The sequence below is a fragment of the Nerophis ophidion genome, linkage group LG06 (assembly GCF_033978795.1).
Source record: "Nerophis ophidion isolate RoL-2023_Sa linkage group LG06, RoL_Noph_v1.0, whole genome shotgun sequence".
Taxonomy (NCBI): Eukaryota; Metazoa; Chordata; class Actinopteri; order Syngnathiformes; family Syngnathidae; genus Nerophis; species Nerophis ophidion.
Window position 1 is genome coordinate 78,991,881 of NC_084616.1, and position 18,760 is coordinate 79,010,640.

The 18,760-nt window shown below is 39.9% G+C and overlaps 1 protein-coding gene across 1 annotated transcript in view; it reads left to right on the forward strand.

Annotated features, from left to right (window-relative positions):
• LOC133555287 (copine-9-like) overlaps positions 1-18,760 on the forward strand; it is a 271,759-nt gene that overhangs the window by 108,042 nt on the left and 144,957 nt on the right. The window contains exons 7-10 of the mRNA XM_061904929.1: positions 6,560-6,663; positions 9,595-9,634; positions 11,253-11,255; positions 12,554-12,630. Of these exons, the coding sequence (XP_061760913.1) occupies positions 6,560-6,663; positions 9,595-9,634; positions 11,253-11,255; positions 12,554-12,630 (224 nt within the window). The remainder of the gene's footprint in view (positions 1-6,559; positions 6,664-9,594; positions 9,635-11,252; positions 11,256-12,553; positions 12,631-18,760) is intronic.

Genomic DNA, 18,760 nt, shown 5'->3' on the forward strand with positions numbered 1-18,760 from the left:
CTTTTAATCAAAGCAGGAGGTAATAAAGGAAGATCTCCATCGAGACAGAGACTTTTAAAACTGAAGAAAGATAAGGAAGACTTCTATAAACAAGTTATCGATGCTTTTGATCAGAAGGAGCTGCGCATGGACTTCATTTATAAGTAAAGGTAAGACCATAATAATGTTTTTTTTTATTAAATGTGCTTTTCATGATGGTATCCTTACATCACACTCAAATTTATAAGCGCAGGCCTAAATTTACCGCATGCCTTTGGTAAGTGCCGGAGTGAGAAGAGGTTTTAAATTAATTAGCGCCCCGGCGGCCATTCAAGGAAATACGGTATGAACACTTTTAGATATTTAGGGACAGTAAATAAAAAATACTTTTATCTCGAATTATGATAATGATTTCTGGTTATGTTTGGCCATCTTAAAATCTTATATCTATTAATGAATGTATTTAACTTTAACACTTTCTCTAAGAACTAAGTCAACTAGTTGCCTGCTTGTAAACTCCATCTCATCTCCTTTGTGTCCACAAGACTCTTGCAGAGCCACATGATCTTTTTAAGGCTGAGAAATTCCAAACAAATCAACAAAATTCACGATTGAAAATCCATTTGTGACTTATCTGAATTCCACGTGTCGGGGTGTGATCGCAAACTGATTGAATGTTATAGCAATCCTCAGAGCACACATCTTGCCATCAGGTAATGCACACAAATACCAACCATGAATGAAAGGAAAACCCATCACATAGCTTGCTTGCTTTTCAAATTGCATTTCAGTCAATGGAGACAAAATTGTAAAGTGACATCCTCAGCTATTGCAGCATCATTTTCATGGCAGCGCCTTTTGCAGCTAAGGAGATTCTTCACAATACTCGGATGACAGCTGACATCAGGCGGATGTGAAAACATTTTAAAAATGTGACAAGAAATGTGACCGTTGAAACTTCAATGTGTCACATTTTCATGTCAAGGAAATACAATCAGCCAATGGGCTGCACTACAGGACTTCAAAGGACGTTGCTAAGATTATCCACTTAAACCAAACTTCTTCACCAAGTACCTCTGTAGTAGGCCTAAGTATTCATTGAAAACAAGGCACAGATTTATTTACCAAGAACACGACCCATAAGCAGTGAAGCTGGCGCGTTGTGTTAATGGTAAATAAAAACAGAATACAATGATTTGTAAATCAGCTTCAACTTTTATTCAATTGCATAGACTGCAAGGACAAGATATTTAACATTCAAACTGACAAATTTAATTTGCTTTTGCAAGTAATCATGTTTTTAAAATTTAATGGCATTATCACTTTGTAAAAAAGTTGGCAGAGCAGCATTTTTACCAATGTGTTACATGGCCTTTCCTTTTTGCCTTGAAAATCAACTTTTACCTTGAAAATTAACTTTTACCTTGAAATTCAGTTTTTACTTTGAAAATCAACTTTTACCATGAAAATCCATTTTTTTCCTTGAAAATCAGCTTTTACCCTGAAAATCAGTTTTTGCTTCGAAAATCAACTTTTACTTTGAAAATTAACTTTTACCTTAAAAATCAGTTTTGGCCTTGAAAATCAACTTTTACCTTGAAAATCAGTTTTTACCTTGAAAATCAGTGTTTGGCTTATATCTACTTTTACCTTGAAAATCAGTTTTTACCTTGAAAATCAACTTTTACCTTGAAAATCAGTTTTTACCTTGAAAATTAGTGTTTGGCTTATATCTACTTTTACCTTGAAAATCAGTTTTTACCTTGAAAATCAACTTTTACCTTGAAAATCAACGTTTACCCTGAAAATCTGTTTTTACCTTGAAAATCAGTTTTTGCCTTGAATATCAACTTTTACCTTGAAAATCAGTTTGTATCTTGAAAATCAACTTTTACCTTGAAAATCAGTTTGTATCTTGAAAATCAACTTTTACCTTGAAAATCAGTGTTTACCTTGAAAATCAAATTTTACCATGAAATTTAATTTGTGTCTTGAAAATCAACTTTTACTTTGAAAATCAGTTTTTACCCTGAAAATCAGTTTTTACCTTGAAAATCAACTTTTACCTTGAAAATAATTTTTTACCCTGAAAATCAGTTTTTACCTTGACAATCAACTTTTACCTTGTAAATCATTTTTTTATCCTTGAAAATCAACTTTTACTTTGAAAATGAGTCTTTACCTCAAAAATAATCTTTTACCTTGAAAATCAGTTTTTGCCTCGAAAATCAACTTTTACGTGGAAAATCAACTTTTGCCTTGAAATTCAGTTTTTACCTTGAAAATCGGTTTTTACCTTGGGAATCAACTTTTACCTTAAAAAATAACTTTTACCTTGAAATTCAGTTTTTACCTTAAAATTCAGTTTTTACCTTTAAAATCAGTTTTTACCTTGAAATTCAGTTTTTACCTTGAAGTTCAACTTTTACCTTAAATATCAACTTTTACCTTGAAAATCAGTTTTTACCTTGAAAATCAACTTTTACCTTGAAAATCAGTTTTTACCCTGAAAATCAGTTTTTACCTTCAAAATCAACTTTTACCTTGAAAATCAACTTTTACCTTGAAAATCCGTTATTTACCCTGAGAATCAACTTTTACCTTGAAAATCAGTTTTTACCTTGAAAATCAACTTTTACCTTGAAAATCAGTTTTTACCCTGAAAATCAGTTTTTACCTTCAAAATCAACTTTTACCTTGAAAATCAACTTTTACCTTGAAAATCCGTTATTTACCCTGAGAATCAACTTTTACCTTGAAAATCAACTTTTACCTTGAAAATCCGTTTATTACCCTGAGAATCAACTTTTACCTTGAAAATCAGTTTTTACCTTTAAAATCACTTTTACCATGAAAATTTACTTTTACCTTGAAATTCAGTTTTTACCTTGAAAATCAACTTTTATTCTGAAAATCAGTGTGAGGAGTTCTTCCCGGAGACCAATTTTCGAAGCTTTTCAGGTGGAATTCTTTCCCATTCTTGCTTGATGTAAAGCTTAAGTTGTTCAACAGTCCTGGGTCTCCAGTTTGCTGTTTTAGGCTTCAAATTGTGCCACAAATCTTTAATGGGAGACAGGTCTGGACTACAGGCAGGCCAGTCTAGAACCAGCACTCTTTTACTACGAAGACACGCGGATTGGCACTGTCTTGCTGAAATAAGCAGGGGCGTCCATGATAACGTTGCTTGGATGACAACCTGTTGTTCCAAAAGCTGTATGTACCTTTCAGCATTAATGGTGCCTTCACCGATGTGTAAGTTACCCATGCCTTGGGCACTAATACACCCCCATACCATCACACATGTGTAAGTTACCCATGTCTTGTTCACTAATACACCCCCATACCATCACAGATGTGTAAGTTACCCATGCCTTGGGCACTAATACACCCCCATACCATCACACATGTGTAAGTTAGTCATGTCTTGTTCACTAATACACCCCCATACCATCACACATGTGTAAGTTACCCATGTCTTGGGCACTAATACACCCCCATACCATCACACATGTGTAAGTTACCCATGTCTTGTTCACTAATACACCCCCATACCATCACACATGTGTAAGTTACCCATGTCTTGTTCACTAATACACCCCCATACCATCACACATGTGTAAGTTACCCATGTCTTGTTCACTAATACACCCCCATACCATCACACATGTGTAAGTTACCCATGCCTTGTTCACTAATACACCCCCATACCATCACACATGTGTAAGTTACCCATGTCTTGTTCACTAATACACCCCCATACCATCACACATGTGTAAGTTACCCATGCCTTGTTCACTAATACACCCCCATACCATCACACATGTGTAAGTTAGTCATGTCTTGGGCACTAATACACCCCCATACCATCACACATGTGTAAGTTACCCATGTCTTGTTCACTAATACACCCCCATACCATCACACATGTGTAAGTTACCCATGTCTTGTTCACTAATACACCCCCATACCATCACACATGTGTAAGTTACCCATGCCTTGGGCACTAATACACCCCCATACCATCACACATGTGTAAGTTACCCATGTCTTGTTCACTAATACACCCCCATACCATCACACATGTGTAAGTTACCCATGCCTTGGGCACTAATACACCCCCATACCATCACACATGTGTAAGTTACCCATGTCTTGTTCACTAATACACCCCCATACCATCACACATGTGTAAGTTACCCATGCCTTGGGCACTAATACACCCCCATACCATCACACATGTGTAAGTTACCCATGCCTTGGGCACTAATACACCCCCATACCATCACACATGTGTAAGTTAGTCATGTCTTGGGCACTAATACACCCCCATACCATCACACATGTGTAAGTTACCCATGTCTTGTTCACTAATACACCCCCATACCATCACACATGTGTAAGTTACCCATGTCTTGTTCACTAATACACCCCCATACCATCACACATGTGTAAGTTACCCATGCCTTGGGCACTAATACACCCCCATACCATCACACATGTGTAAGTTACCCATGTCTTGTTCACTAATACACCCCCATACCATCACACATGTGTAAGTTACCCATGCCTTGGGCACTAATACACCCCCATACCATCACACATGTGTAAGTTACCCATGCCTTGGGCACTAATACACCCCCATACCATCACACATGTGTAAGTTACCCATGCCTTGGGCACTAATACACCCCCATACCATCACACATGTGTAAGTTACCCATGCCTTGGGCACTAATGCACCCCCATACCATCACACATGCTGGCTTTCCGGATGGTTCTTTTCCTCTTTGTTCCAGAGTACACGACATCCACAGTTTCCAAAAAAACAATTAGAAATGTGTACTCGTCAGACCATGGAACACTTTTCCACTTTGCATCAGTCCATCTTAGATGAGCTGGGGCCGACAGCGTTTCTGGGTGTTGTTGATAAATGGCTTTCACTTTGCATTGTAGATTTTTAACTTGCACTTACAGATTTAGCGACCAACTGTAGTTACTGACAGTGATTTTCTGGAGCGTTACCGAGCCCACGTGGTGATATCCTTTACACGATGATGTCGGTTTTTTGATGCAGAGGGATGGAAGGTCCGTAATATCATGGCTTACGTTCAGTGATTTCTCCAGATTTTCTGAACATTTTGATGATTTCACGGACCGTAGATGATGCAATCCCTAAATTCCTTGCAATTGCTCGTTGAGAAATGTTGCTCTTAAACAATTTTTTGACAAAGTGGTGACTCTCGCCCCGTCCTTGTTTGTGAACGACTGAACATTTCATGCCACCTGCTTTTATAGCCAAATGTTTTTTTTTTCGTTGTTGTTGTTGAAGCAATGTATTCTACCTTTAATCAGCACTCTCACCCACACTAGAAAATAATGACTGCCGGTTGAAAATGTGAAAGCAAGACAATATTTCCTCCTGGGACAAAGTGGCAGAGGTAGTCCAGCATCCTGGGTGCACTTCCATGTCAGTCCTGTGTTCATGAAGAGGTTTAGGATCCAGTTGCTAGTCTGGTCTATGTGTCCCGCCCACTAAAGACTGGAGTTGCAGTATTGCAGCCCTGGCAGAATCAATAGCTCATTACACGCTGCTCTCGGGGCTGGAACTCCACCGGGGGAATCAGAGGTGTGATTGTCAGCCCGGGACTTGGACTCACGTCTTTAGTCCGCCTGTAACACAACCCTCTGATTTCTCACGGGACGCCAGATTTAGCGCGAGAATCAGTCACTCTTGCAGAGCATTTTTCATGGATTTGTGCGTATGAACAATATGAAATATCATTCCACGTGGATTTTTCCATTTTTAATTCTAAGAGAGACAAGAAAATATTTTAAAGACTTGGTCTTCACTTGTTTAAATGAATTCATTTTTTTTTAACTTTGCTTCTTATAACTTTCAGAAAGACAATTTTAGAGAAAAAATACAACCTTAAAAATGATTTTAGGATTTTTAAACACATATACCTTTTTACCTTTTAAATTCCTTCCTCTTCTTTCCTGACAATTTAAATCAACGTTCAAGTAAATTTATTTATTTTTATTGTAAAGAATAATAAATACATTTTAATTTAATTCTTCATTTCAGCTTCTGTTTTTTCGACGAAGAATATTTGTAAAATATTTCTTCAAACTTATTATGATTAAAATAAAATGAAAATATTCTGGCAAATCTAGAAAATCTGTTGAATCAAATTTAAATCTTATTTCAAAGTCTGGATTTCTTTTAAAATTTTTGTTCTGGAAAATGTAGAAGAAATAATGATTTGTCTTTGTTAGAAATATAGCTTGGTCCAATTTGTTATATATTCTAACAAAGTGCAGATTGGATTTTAACCTATTTAAAACATGTCATCAAAATTCTAAAATTATATTAATCAGAAAAAATGACTAATGATGTTCCATAAATTATTTTTTTAAAAGATTAAAATTAGCATTTAGCGTGAGAATCAGTCACTCTTCGACAGCATTTTTCATGGATTTGTGCGTATGAACAAAATGAAATATCATTCCGCCTGTATTTTTCCATCATGTGTCGCTAATATGAATTTAATGACTTTTTTTTTTCTTTCTGTTGTTGTAGTCTGGACGGACCGAGGTGATCGACAACACCCGCAGTCCAGATTTTGTCAGGAAGTTTGTCTTGGATTTCTTCTTTGAAGAAAAACAAAATCTAAGGTTTGATGTGTAAGTATTTTTTTATATTTTTTAAAAATTCAGTTTTTTACAGTAAATTGCCGGAAAAGGGTTGTACAAACCCCGTTTCCATAAGAGTTGGGAAATTGTTTTAGATGTAAATATAAACGTAATACAAAGATCCACAAATTCTTTTCAAGCCATATTCAGTTGAATATGCTACAAAGACAACATATTTGATGTTCAAACTCATTAACTTTATTTTTTTTTTGCAAATAATAATTAACTTAGTATTTCATGGCTGCAACACGTGCCAAAGTAGTTGGGAAAGGGCATGTTCACCACTGTGTTACATCACCTTTTCTTTTAACAACACTCAAACGTTTGGGAACTGAGGAAACTAATTGTTGAAGCTTTGAAAGTGGAATTCTTTCCCATTCTTGTTTTATGTAGAGCTTCAGTCCTTCAACAGTCCGGGGTCTCCGCTGTCCTATTTTACGCTTCATAATGCGCCACACATTTTCCATGGGAGACAGGTCTGGACTGCAGGCGGGCCAGGAAAGTACCCGCACTCTTTTTTTACGAAGCCACGCTGTTGTAACATGTGGCTTGGCATTGTCTTGCTGAAATAAGACGGCGCTTAGAAGGCAGCATATGTTGTTCCAAAAGCTGTATGTACCTTTCAGCATTGATGGTGCCTTCACAGATGTGTAAGTTACCCATGCCTTGGGCACTAATACACCCCCATACCATCACACATGTGTAAGTTACCCATGCCTTGGGCACTAATACACCCCCATACCATCACACATGTGTAAGTTACCCATGTCTTGGGCACTAATACACCCCCATACCATCACACATGTGTAAGTTACCCATGCCTTGGGCACTAATACACCCCCATACCATCACACATGTGTAAGTTACCCATGTCTTGGGCACTAATACACCCCCATACCATCACACATGTGTAAGTTACCCATGTCTTGGGCACTAATACACCCCCATACCATCACACATGTGTAAGTTACCCATGTCTTGGGCACTAATACACCCCCATACCATCACACATGTGTAAGTTACCCATGTCTTGGGCACTAATACACCCCCATACCATCACACATGTGTAAGTTACCCATGTCTTGGGCACTAATACACCCCCATACCATCACACATGTGTAAGTTACCCATGTCTTGGGAACTAATACACCCCCATACCATCACACATGTGTAAGTTACCCATGCCTTGGGCACTAATACACCCCCATACCATCACACATGTGTAAGTTACCCATGCCTTGGGCACTAATACACCCCCATACCATCACACATGTGTAAGTTACCCATGCCTTGTTCACTAATACACCCCCATACCATCACACATGTGTAAGTTACCCATGCCTTGGGCACTAATACACCCCCATACCATCACACATGTGTAAGTTACCCATGTCTTGGGCACTAATACACCCCCATACCATCACACATGTGTAAGTTACCCATGCCTTGGGCACTAATGCACCCCCATACCATCACACATGTGTAAGTTACCCATGTCTTGGGCACTAATGCACCCCCATACCATCACACATGTGTAAGTTACCCATGTCTTGGGCACTAATACACCCCCATACCATCACACATGTGTAAGTTACCCATGCCTTGGGCACTAATACACCCCCATACCATCACACATGTGTAAGTTACCCATGTCTTGGGCACTAATGCACCCCCATACCATCACACATGTGTAAGTTACCCATGTCTTGGGCACTAATGCACCCCCATACCATCACACATGTGTAAGTTACCCATGTCTTGGGCACTAATACACCCCCATACCATCACACATGTGTAAGTTACCCATGCCTTGGGCACTAATACACCCCCATACCATCACACATGTGTAAGTTACCCATGTCTTGGGCACTAATACACCCCCATACCATCACACATGCTGGCTTTTACACTTTGCGTGGATAACAGTCTGGATGGTTCGCTTCCCCTTTGGTCCGGATGACACGATGTCGAATATTTCCAAAAACAATTTGAAATATGGACTCGTCAGACCACAGAACACTTTTCCACTTTGCATCAGTCCATCTTAGATGATCTCTGAGGCGTTTCTGGATGTTGTTGATAAATGGCTTTTGCTTTGGATAGTTTAGCTTTAACTTGCACTTACAGATGTAGCGACAAACTGTATTTAGTGACAGTGGTTTTCTGAAGTGTTCCTGAGCCCTTGTGGTGATATCCTTTAGAGTTGGATGTCGGTTTTTGATACAGTGCCGTCTGAGGGATGGAAGGTCACGGTCATTCAATGTTGGTTTCCGGCCATGCTGCTTACGTTTAGTGATTTCTCCAAATTCTCTGAACCTTTTGATGATATTATGGAGCGTAGATGTTGAAATCCCTCAATTTCTTGCAATGTCACTTTGAGAAAGGTTGTTCTTAAACTGTTTGACTATTTGCTCACGCAGTTGTGGACAAAGGGGTGTACCTCGCCCCATCCTTTCTTGTGAGAGACTGAGCATTTTTTGGGAAGCTGTTTTTATAGCCAATCATGGCACCCACCTGTTCCCAATTAGCCTGCACACCTGTGGGATGTTCCAAATAAGTGTTTGATGAGCATTCCTCAACTTTATCAGTATTTATTGCCACCTTTCCCAACTTCGTCACATGTTGCTGGCATCAAATTCTAAAGTTAATGATTATTTGCAACAAAAAAAAATGTTTATGAGTTTGAACATGAAATATGTTGTCTTTGTAGCATATTCAACTGAATATGGCTTGAAAAGGATTTGTTTTCCGTTTATATTTACATCTAACACCATTTCCCAACTCTTATGGGTGTGTAACTGAAATGCACCCCAGTGTGACGTTCAAATGGATCTCCGTCAATCAAAAATGTCATCTTGCCGTTGTCACAATAATTAACGCCTTCGTCCCTTCTGACCACGTCCTTCTTTCCCTTCGTGGCAGCTACAACGTGGACTCCCGAAGCTGCAACATTTCCAAACACGTACGTACAGTATGTCAAAGTCAAATGACACTTTTTGACTCAGAGCCGCCATCTCCACTGGAGTGTGGTGTTGCAGAGTGTGGTGTTGCAGTGTGTGGTGTTGCAGTGTGTGGTGTTGCAGTGTGTGGTGTTGCAGTGTGTGGTGTTGCAGTGTGTGGTGTTCCAGAGTGTGGTGTTGCAGTGTGTGGTGTTGCAGTGTGTGGTGTTGCAGTGTGTGGTGTTGCAGTGTGTGGTGTTGCAGAGTGTGGTGTTGCAGTGTGTGGTGTTGCAGTGTGTGGTGTTGCAGTGTGTGGTGTTGCAGAGTGTGGTGTTGCGGTGTGTGGTGTTGCGGTGTGTGGTGTTGCGGTGTGTGGTGTTGCGGTGTGTGGTGTTGCGGTGTGTGGTGTTGCGGTGTGTGGTGTTGCGGTGTGTGGTGTTGCGGTGTGTGGTGTTGCGGTGTGTGGTGTTCCGGTGTGTGGTGTTGCAGTGTGTGGTGTTGCAGTGTGTGGTGTTCCAGAGTGTGGTGTTGCAGTGTGTGGTGTTCCAGTGTGTGGTGTTCCAGTGTGTGGTGTTGCAGAGTGTGGTGTTGCGGTGTGTGGTGTTGCGGTGTGTGGTGTTGCGGTGTGTGGTGTTGCGGTGTGTGGTGTTGCGGTGTGTGGTGTTGCAGTGTGTGGTGTTGCAGTGTGTGGTGTTGCAGTGTGTGGTGTTGCAGTGTGTGGTGTTGCGGTGTGTGGTGTTCCGGTGTGTGGTGTTGCGGTGTGTGGTGTTGCGGTGTGTGGTGTTGCGGTGTGTGGTGTTGCGGTGTGTGGTGTTGCGGTGTGTGGTGTTGCGGTGTGTGGTGTTGCGGTGTGTGGTGTTGCGGTGTGTGGTGTTGCGGTGTGTGGTGTTGCGGTGTGTGGTGTTCCGGTGTGTGGTGTTGCGGTGTGTGGTGTTGCGGTGTTTGGTGTTGCGGTGTGTGGTGTTGCGGTGTGTGGTGTTGCAGTGTGTGGTGTTCCGGTGTGTGGTGTTGCGGTGTGTGGTGTTGCGGTGTGTGGTGTTGCGGTGTGTGGTGTTGCGGTGTGTGGTGTTGCAGTGTGTGGTGTTGCAGTGTGTGGTGTTGCAGTGTGTGGTGTTGCAGTGTGTGGTGTTGCAGTGTGTGGTGTTGCAGTGTGTGGTGTTCCAGAGTGTGGTGTTGCAGTGTGTGGTGTTGCAGTGTGTGGTGTTGCAGTGTTTGGTGTTGCAGTGTGTGGTGTTGCAGTGTGTGGTGTTGCAGTGTGTGGTGTTGCAGTGTGTGGTGTTGCAGTGTGTGTTGTTGCAGTGTGTGGTGTTGCGGTGTGTGGTGTTGCAGTGTGTGGTGTTGCAGTGTGTGGTGTTGCAGTGTGTGGTGTTGCAGTGTGTGGTGTTGCAGTGTGTGGTGTTGCAGTGTGTGGTGTTGCAGTGTGTGGTGTTGCAGTGTGTGTTGTTGCAGTGTGTGGTGTTGCAGTGTGTGGTGTTGCAGTGTGTGGTGTTGCAGTGTGTGGTGTTGCAGAACAACAACAGTCATGACTCAGTGGCAATAAAGTGTCATTCAGAACTCATGTTTCGCCGGCCCTTCTATTGACATTTTTTTCTTGTTTTTTCCCTTTCTTCCTGACACAATATCCATCACGCCGGAGAGCAGAAGGTGAGTAGTTTATGATTACTCCGTGGTGTTCATCTTCCTTTCACTCCTTCCCTGATCTATGGTGTTGAAAGACCGTATTTCCTTGAATTGCCGCCGGGGAGATAATTAATTTAAAACATCTTCTCACTCCGGCGCTTACCAAAGGCATGCGGTAAATTTAGGCCTGCGCTTATAAATTTGAGTGTGATGTAAGGATACCATCATGAAAAGCACATTTAATAAAATAAAACGTTATTATGGTCTTACCTTTACTTATAAATGAAGTCCATGCGCAGCTCCTTCTGATCAAAAGCATCGATAACTTGTTTATAGAAGTCTTCCTTATCTTTCTTCAGTTTTAAAAGTCTCTGTCTCGATGGAGATCTTCCTTTATCTCCTGCTTCGGGTCAAACTCGTCACGTCACGAGTGACACTTCACCTGTCATCATTTTCAAAATGGAGGAGGCTGATTTCAATCATTTGAAATCGCATAAAGGGAAGAAGATTAAGAGCTATTCAGTAGGATTTAAGGTCCAAGCTATTGAATATGCTAAAAAGAACAGTAAGCAGCTATGTTTTATTAATATACCATAGATGCGTGTGTCAAATATGAGTCATTAAATGACTCCCGCCTCCTGGTGGTAGAGGGCGCTAGTGATCCTTCTTGCGACTACTCGGCTGCAGAAGAAGTGACAACAGGCAGCAAGAGTTTATTTTTTCCTCTCGCTTGCACTTTTAACATGGAGGATTACATATCTAAAATAAAACCGTTTTCTAAACTGGACTTTCAATGGAAGCAGGAGGTAATAAAGGAAGATCTCCATCGAGAGAGAGAGACTTTTAAAACTGAAGAAAGATAAGGAAGACTTCTATAAACAAGTTATCGATGCTTTTGATCAGAAGGAGCTGCACATGGACTTCATTTATAAGTAAAGGTAAGACCATGATAAAAAATTTTTTTATTAAATGTGCTTTTCATGATGGTATCCTTACATCACACTCAAATTTATAAGCGCAGGCCTAAATTTGGTAAACGCTGGAGTGAGAAGAGGTTTGAAACTAATTAGCGCCCCAGCAGCAATTCAAGGAAATGCAGTAGAGGTATTAAGATTATGTTTGAGAAGTCTACTCTTAGTTCCAATACTAAAAAAATGCATAAAGTGTATCATGTGTTTGCCCAAATATTCAAAAGCCAATGTGACCCCTGAGCCAAAAAGTTTCTCCACCTCTGCATTCGAGATGTTCTCTCGACCTTAGAGGTTCTTCAATGCCATGCCATCCATCATCTCACCCTCATCTTTTCTTTTCTTCTTGCTCAGGATTTTTTGGGCCAGACGTTTTGCACCCTGGGAGAAATCATCGGCTCCACCGGAGGACGCCTGGAGAAGACTCTCTCGTAAGTCATCCTCCCTAATCGCGTTTATGCCCACATAATTACGCCTGACAAATTAATTCCCCAATTTTTTTTTTTTTTGCTATTGTGTATCGACCCGTAGTCATAATGGAATTTATGCTCATGAATACTGATGGCCGGCCTCTGATGAAATCTTAAAATGCAATTCCCGACTCAGTGTTTTGCTGGGACTGGTTGTAATCTATTAGATCACAGAGTCTGTGGGCCAAATCATCTTGAAAGATCCAAGCAGACTGGAGAGCTGGACTGACTAAAGCCAAATGAGTTCTAATGAGTGGAAACAGAATGATAATACGATAAAATATGGTATCGCCCAATATCATTCACTCAGGGATATGATGGATAAACTTTAGTCTATCGGGGGGCGCTCACGTGGTAAATTTCCGGAAAGTTTCTGGAAAATCTACCCTAAACTTTCCACCCCTTTGGAGCCCTATGTACTACGTCAGAATATATTTCCAATCGGAACTTTCTTCTATGCACGTCTTCTTTGCTGCTCAGCTTTTGAAATACTTAAAGATTTTTTTTCCTGCCATCTAAATATGTAAATTGTAAAACCACAGGTCAAAAAAGTTAAAATATTAGCGGTGAACGTTCAATAGTAAGGATTTTTCACTCAAATTAAGAATGTCCAAAACTACCTAAAGACCTCTATAAAAACTACACAATGGTTCGTTCCACCTGGCTAGCGACGAAGCTTCAAACATTTCACTCAGCACAGACGTCATAATGTCGTCAAAGTTCACCTTTAAGCACGGAACCGACTCTTTGGAACAATAATCAGGTTATAAAAGGAAAGTGAAATTATATTAAGGCCCTGTCAACATTAAGCCGGATAATTCCTTAAACGAATAATTATTGAGCCTAAGCCCCGTGTCAACCACACTAAACCATCGTTTAAGGTTCTAGTCCTCGGATAATCCTTTACACAGGTAAGCACGCCGTGTATTTTTGTTGAATCTCCGGCTCTTTGCTCTGTATGGACTCATTGATCGTTTACAAATTCAGTTTGGAGAGGAAGTGACGCCAGAAACAACAACAACAACAACAACCTACTCAGTGGCCTAGTGGTTAGAGTGTCCACCCTGAGATGGGTAGGTCGTGAGTTCAAACCCCAGCCGAGTCATACCACACTTCTCAGACGGCAAGAGAACTGTCCAGGTCAGCTCTGATTCTACTTACCCAAAAACTTTGTCCATTTGTTGTTGGATCCACTATGGACTGGACTTTCACAATATCATGCTAGACCCACTCGACGTCCATTGCACCAGTCTCCCCTCGTGTGGACGACGAGTGGGTCTAGCATAATATCGTGAAAGACCAGTCCATAGTGGATCTAACATAATAGTGAGAGTCCAGTCCATAGTGGATCTAACATAATAGTGTGAAAGTCCAGTCCATAGTGGATCTAACATAATAGTGAGAGTCCAGTCCATAGAGGATCTAACATAATAGTGAGAGTCCAGTCCATAGTGGATCTAACATAATAGTGAGAGTCCAGTCCATAGTGGATCTAACATAATAGTGAGAGTCCAGTCCATAGTGGATCTAACATAATAGTGAGAGTCCAGTCCACCTAATAATTTTTTTTACATAAAAAAGCTGGTTTCAACCAAATCCATGCAGTAATTAGTTGTTTAGTACGGGTCAACATACCAGTTGTGTGTATCGGGCGGCCACTTTGGATGTAGGGTGGGATTGCAGACCCTTTAGAAGTAGGGATCATGTTCAAAAACCAGTTCTCCTGATTGTTTGATGAGAAAATAACCAATTCCATGGATTCAAATCCCTTTTTGAGAAACGGTTCCTGTTATCGAATCCACTTTAGTAAAGAAAAATATGTGGTTCTTTATTCAAATCCCTGGGAACGAATCCCGTGTCACAGAAGGATTTGATAATGGCATCGAAATGTCACGTCTGTGGGATCATGTTTTGTTTTGGTCATGTTTGGTTTGGTTTTTTGGACATTCAGTTCTTGTTCCTGCACTTCCTTGTTTGTCTTGTTACCATAGCAACTCATTAGTTTTCACCTTGTCCTCATGTCACGCCCCTTTCCTCATGTCACGCCCCTTTCCTCATGTCTCACACCTGTTTGCACTCATCATAGCTATTATTTCAACCGGAAGTTGCCAGGAAGTCAGCCTGGCGACTTTTTACCTCAACTCCATTCATGCCAAGCCATGCTGTTTAAACATTCTGTCTTTGGTTTGTTTTAGTTCTGCCTTTGTGCTTTGTCTGTATTCATAGTCTAGTCTGTATTCATAGTCTAGTTTGTATTCATAGTCTAGTTTTGTACCGCCACTCTGCGCGCCTTTTTTTTCTAGTTTGTTAGTAAAGAAATAAATATGTCACTTCCTTCATGCCTTGCTCGTGCCAACTGTCCTTTGCCTCGGGAGAACAATCCAAATCGATGATTTCTTAACGAACATCAACCCTATTTAGAAGTCTTGTGTACGGGGGTCTGGAATCTGTCTGGCTTGCATTGGGGCTGTTGTTACGGGTTCCATCCTTCCCACCCCCCAGTGACCGCGTCCAAGCAAGTATCCTTGAACAAGATACAGACGCTGCGTCACAAGTACCTTCCATTTACCATTTATATTGCCGGAACTTGAACAGAAACCCTGACCTCAACCCCTTCCCTTGCACCTAAGGAATGCAAACAGATTAGAGACATGGTTTATGTCACCAGAGGTCAGGAGCTCGATGCAAAGTGGTGTGAGTGCATGCTGATATGCTCACTTAGTATGTGTACTTAGTACTTAGTATGTGTACTTAGTACTTAGTATGTGTACTTAGTACTCAGTATGTGTACTTAGTACTTAGTATGTGTACTTAGTACTTAGTATGTGTACTTAGTACTTAGGATGTGTACTTAGTACTTACTATGTGTACTTAGTACTTAGGATGTGTACTTAGTACTTACTATGTGTACTTAGTACTCAGTATGTGTACTTAGTACTTAGTATGTGTACTTAGTACTTAGTATGTGTACTTAGTACTTACTATGTGTACTTAGTACTTAGTATGTGTACTTAGTACTTAGTATGTGTACTTAGTACTTACTATGTGTACTTAGTACTTAGTATGTGTACTTAGTACTTAGTATGTGTACTTAGTACTTAGTATGTGTACTTAGTACTTAGTATGTGTACTTAGTACTCAGTATGTGTACTTAGTACTTAGTATGTGTACTTAGTACTTAGTATGTGTACTTAGTACTTAGTATGTGTACTTAGTACTCAGTATGTGTACTTAATACTTAGTATGTGTACTTAGTACTTAGTATGTGTACTTAGTACTTAGTATGTGTACTTAGTACTTAGTATGTGTACTTAGTACTTAGTATGTGTACTTAGTACTTAGTATGTGTACTTAGTACTTAGTATGTGTACTTAGTATGTGTACTTAGTACTTAGTATGTGTACTTAGTACTTAGTATGTGTACTTAGTACTTAGTATGTGTACTTAGTACTTAGTATGTGTACTTAGTACTTAGTATGTGTACTTAGTACTTAGTATGTGTACTTAGTACTTAGTATGTGTACTTAGTACTTAGTATGTGTACTTAGTACTTAGTATGTGTACTTAGTACTCAGTATGTGTACTTAGTACTTAGTATGTGTACTTAGTACTTAGTATGTGTACTTAGTACTTACTATGTGTACTTAGTATGTGTACTTAGTACTTAGTATGTGTACTTAGTACTTAGTATGTGTACTTAGTACTTAGTATGTGTACTTAGTATGTGTACTTAGTACTTAGTATGTGTACTTAGTACTTAGTATGTGTACTTAGTACTTAGTATGTGTACTTAGTATGTGTACTTAGTACTTAGTATGTGTACTTAGTACTTAGTATGTGTACTTAGTACTTAGTATGTGTACTTAGTACTTAGTATGTGTACTTAGTACTTAGTATGTGTACTTAGTACTTAGTATGTGTACTTAGTACTTAGTATGTGTACTTAGTACTCAGTATGTGTACTTAGTACTTAGTATGTGTACTTAGTACTTAGTATGTGTACTTAGTACTTACTATGTGTACTTAGTATGTGTACTTAGTACTTAGTATGTGTACTTAGTACTTAGTATGTGTACTTAGTACTTAGTATGTGTACTTAGTATGTGTACTTAGTACTTAGTATGTGTACTTAGTACTTAGTATGTGTACTTATTACTTAGTATGTGTACTTAGTATGTGTACTTAGTACTTAGTATGTGTACTTAGTACTTAGTATGTGTACTTAGTACTTAGTATGTGTACTTAGTATGTGTACTTAGTACTTACTATGTGTACTTAGTATGTGTACTTAGTACTTAGTATGTGTACTTAGTACTTAGTATGTGTACTTAGTACTTAGTATGTGTACTTAGTATGTGTACTTAGTACTTAGTATGTGTACTTAGTACTTAGTATGTGTACTTAGTATGTGTACTTAGTACTTACTATGTGTACTTAGTATGTGTACTTAGTACTTAGTATGTGTACTTAGTACTTAGTATGTGTACTTAGTACTTAGTATGTGTACTTAGTATGTGTTCTTAGTACTTAGTATGTGTACTTAGTACTTAGTATGTGTACTTAGTACTTAGTATGTGTACTTAGTATGTGTACTTAGTACTTAGTATGTGTCTCCTACGGTTGTTGTCTCATCCACAGTCCGTAGGAAAAGTTCACTTATATCCTCACTTTCAATTCAAAGCCGGAGTCCTTCCAAAGTAGTTTCCACCTCTGTTTTTCTACTCTTCTCACTCTTGATATCCTTTGGGCCAAACAAATGTGGGAAAAGGTTTCTCCATGAAATATTGATGAGCTCATTTTTTTCTTTTTAAAATGTGGAAACCTGTGCTGTGTGCTTACAGCTATTTGTTTGCCAGAGATGTCGTAGTCCAAAGTACTTTGCGTCCAAGTCCCGAATAGCAGGCTTGGAAATATCAAGTGACCATGGCCAGAGGTCGTGTCAAATGCGCAATGGATGGGAATTCAACTACAGACTGCAGTCTAGCTGTCATACTGGGCATAGAGTGGGGTCGGATCCTTGGATCTGACGCATCACTTTGGGGATGTTAAGTGTGATAACATCTTGAGAATCCTCAAGTTCTTCTGGACCATTAAAGCAAGTTGACTATGAAGAGTGAGGTTTTTCCTTCATGGTGATTTCTGGTCTTGTCCCCCCCTCCCGGGCAGGATAGATAGAAAGAGATGTCGGAGAAGCATTGCTGAATCAAAAGCTGCTTTATGACAAGTGAGGGTCCTTAGACAGGTCTGCAGTACCTGGAGGAGCCTAGGTCCAAAAAAAATGAAGGACTCCTAACCTGGAGAAGCCAAACCATCAGTTATATATATTCCTTCGTTCCCTGTCTGGGTGTGTGCCAAGTCAGGACAGCACAACCTGACCATGTAAGGAGACGTTAATGTGTAGTGACTGGAAAACAAGTTCTTTAAGAGGGCAGTCCATAGTGGATCTGACATAATAGTGAGAGTCCAGTCCATAGTGGATCTAACATAATAGTGTGAGTCCAGTCCATAGTGGATCTAACATAATAGTGAGAGTCCAGTCCATAGTGGATCTAACATAATAGTGAGAGTCCAGTCCATAGTGGATCTAACATAATAGTGAGAGTCCAGTCCATAGTGGATCTAACATAATAGTGAGAGTCCAGTCCATAGTGGATCTAACATAATAGTGAGAGTCCAGTCCATAGTGGATCTAACATAATAGTGTGAGAGTCCAGTCCATAGTGGATCTACCATAATAGTGTGAGAGTCCAGTCCATAGTGGATCTAACATAATAGTGAGAGTCCAGTCCATAGTGGATCCAACATAATAGTGAGAGTCCAGTCCATAGTGGATCCAACATAATAGTGAGAGTCCAGTCCATAGTGGATCTAACATAATAGTGTGAGAGTCCAGTCCATAGTGGATCTAACATAATAGTGAGAGTCCAGTCCATAGTGGATCTAACATAATAGTGAGAGTCCAATCCATAGTGGATCTAACATAATAGTGAGAGTCCAGTCCATAGTGGATCTAACATAATAGTGAGAGTCCAGTCCATAGTGGATCTAACATAATAGTGAGAGTCCAGTCCATAGTGGATCTAACATAATA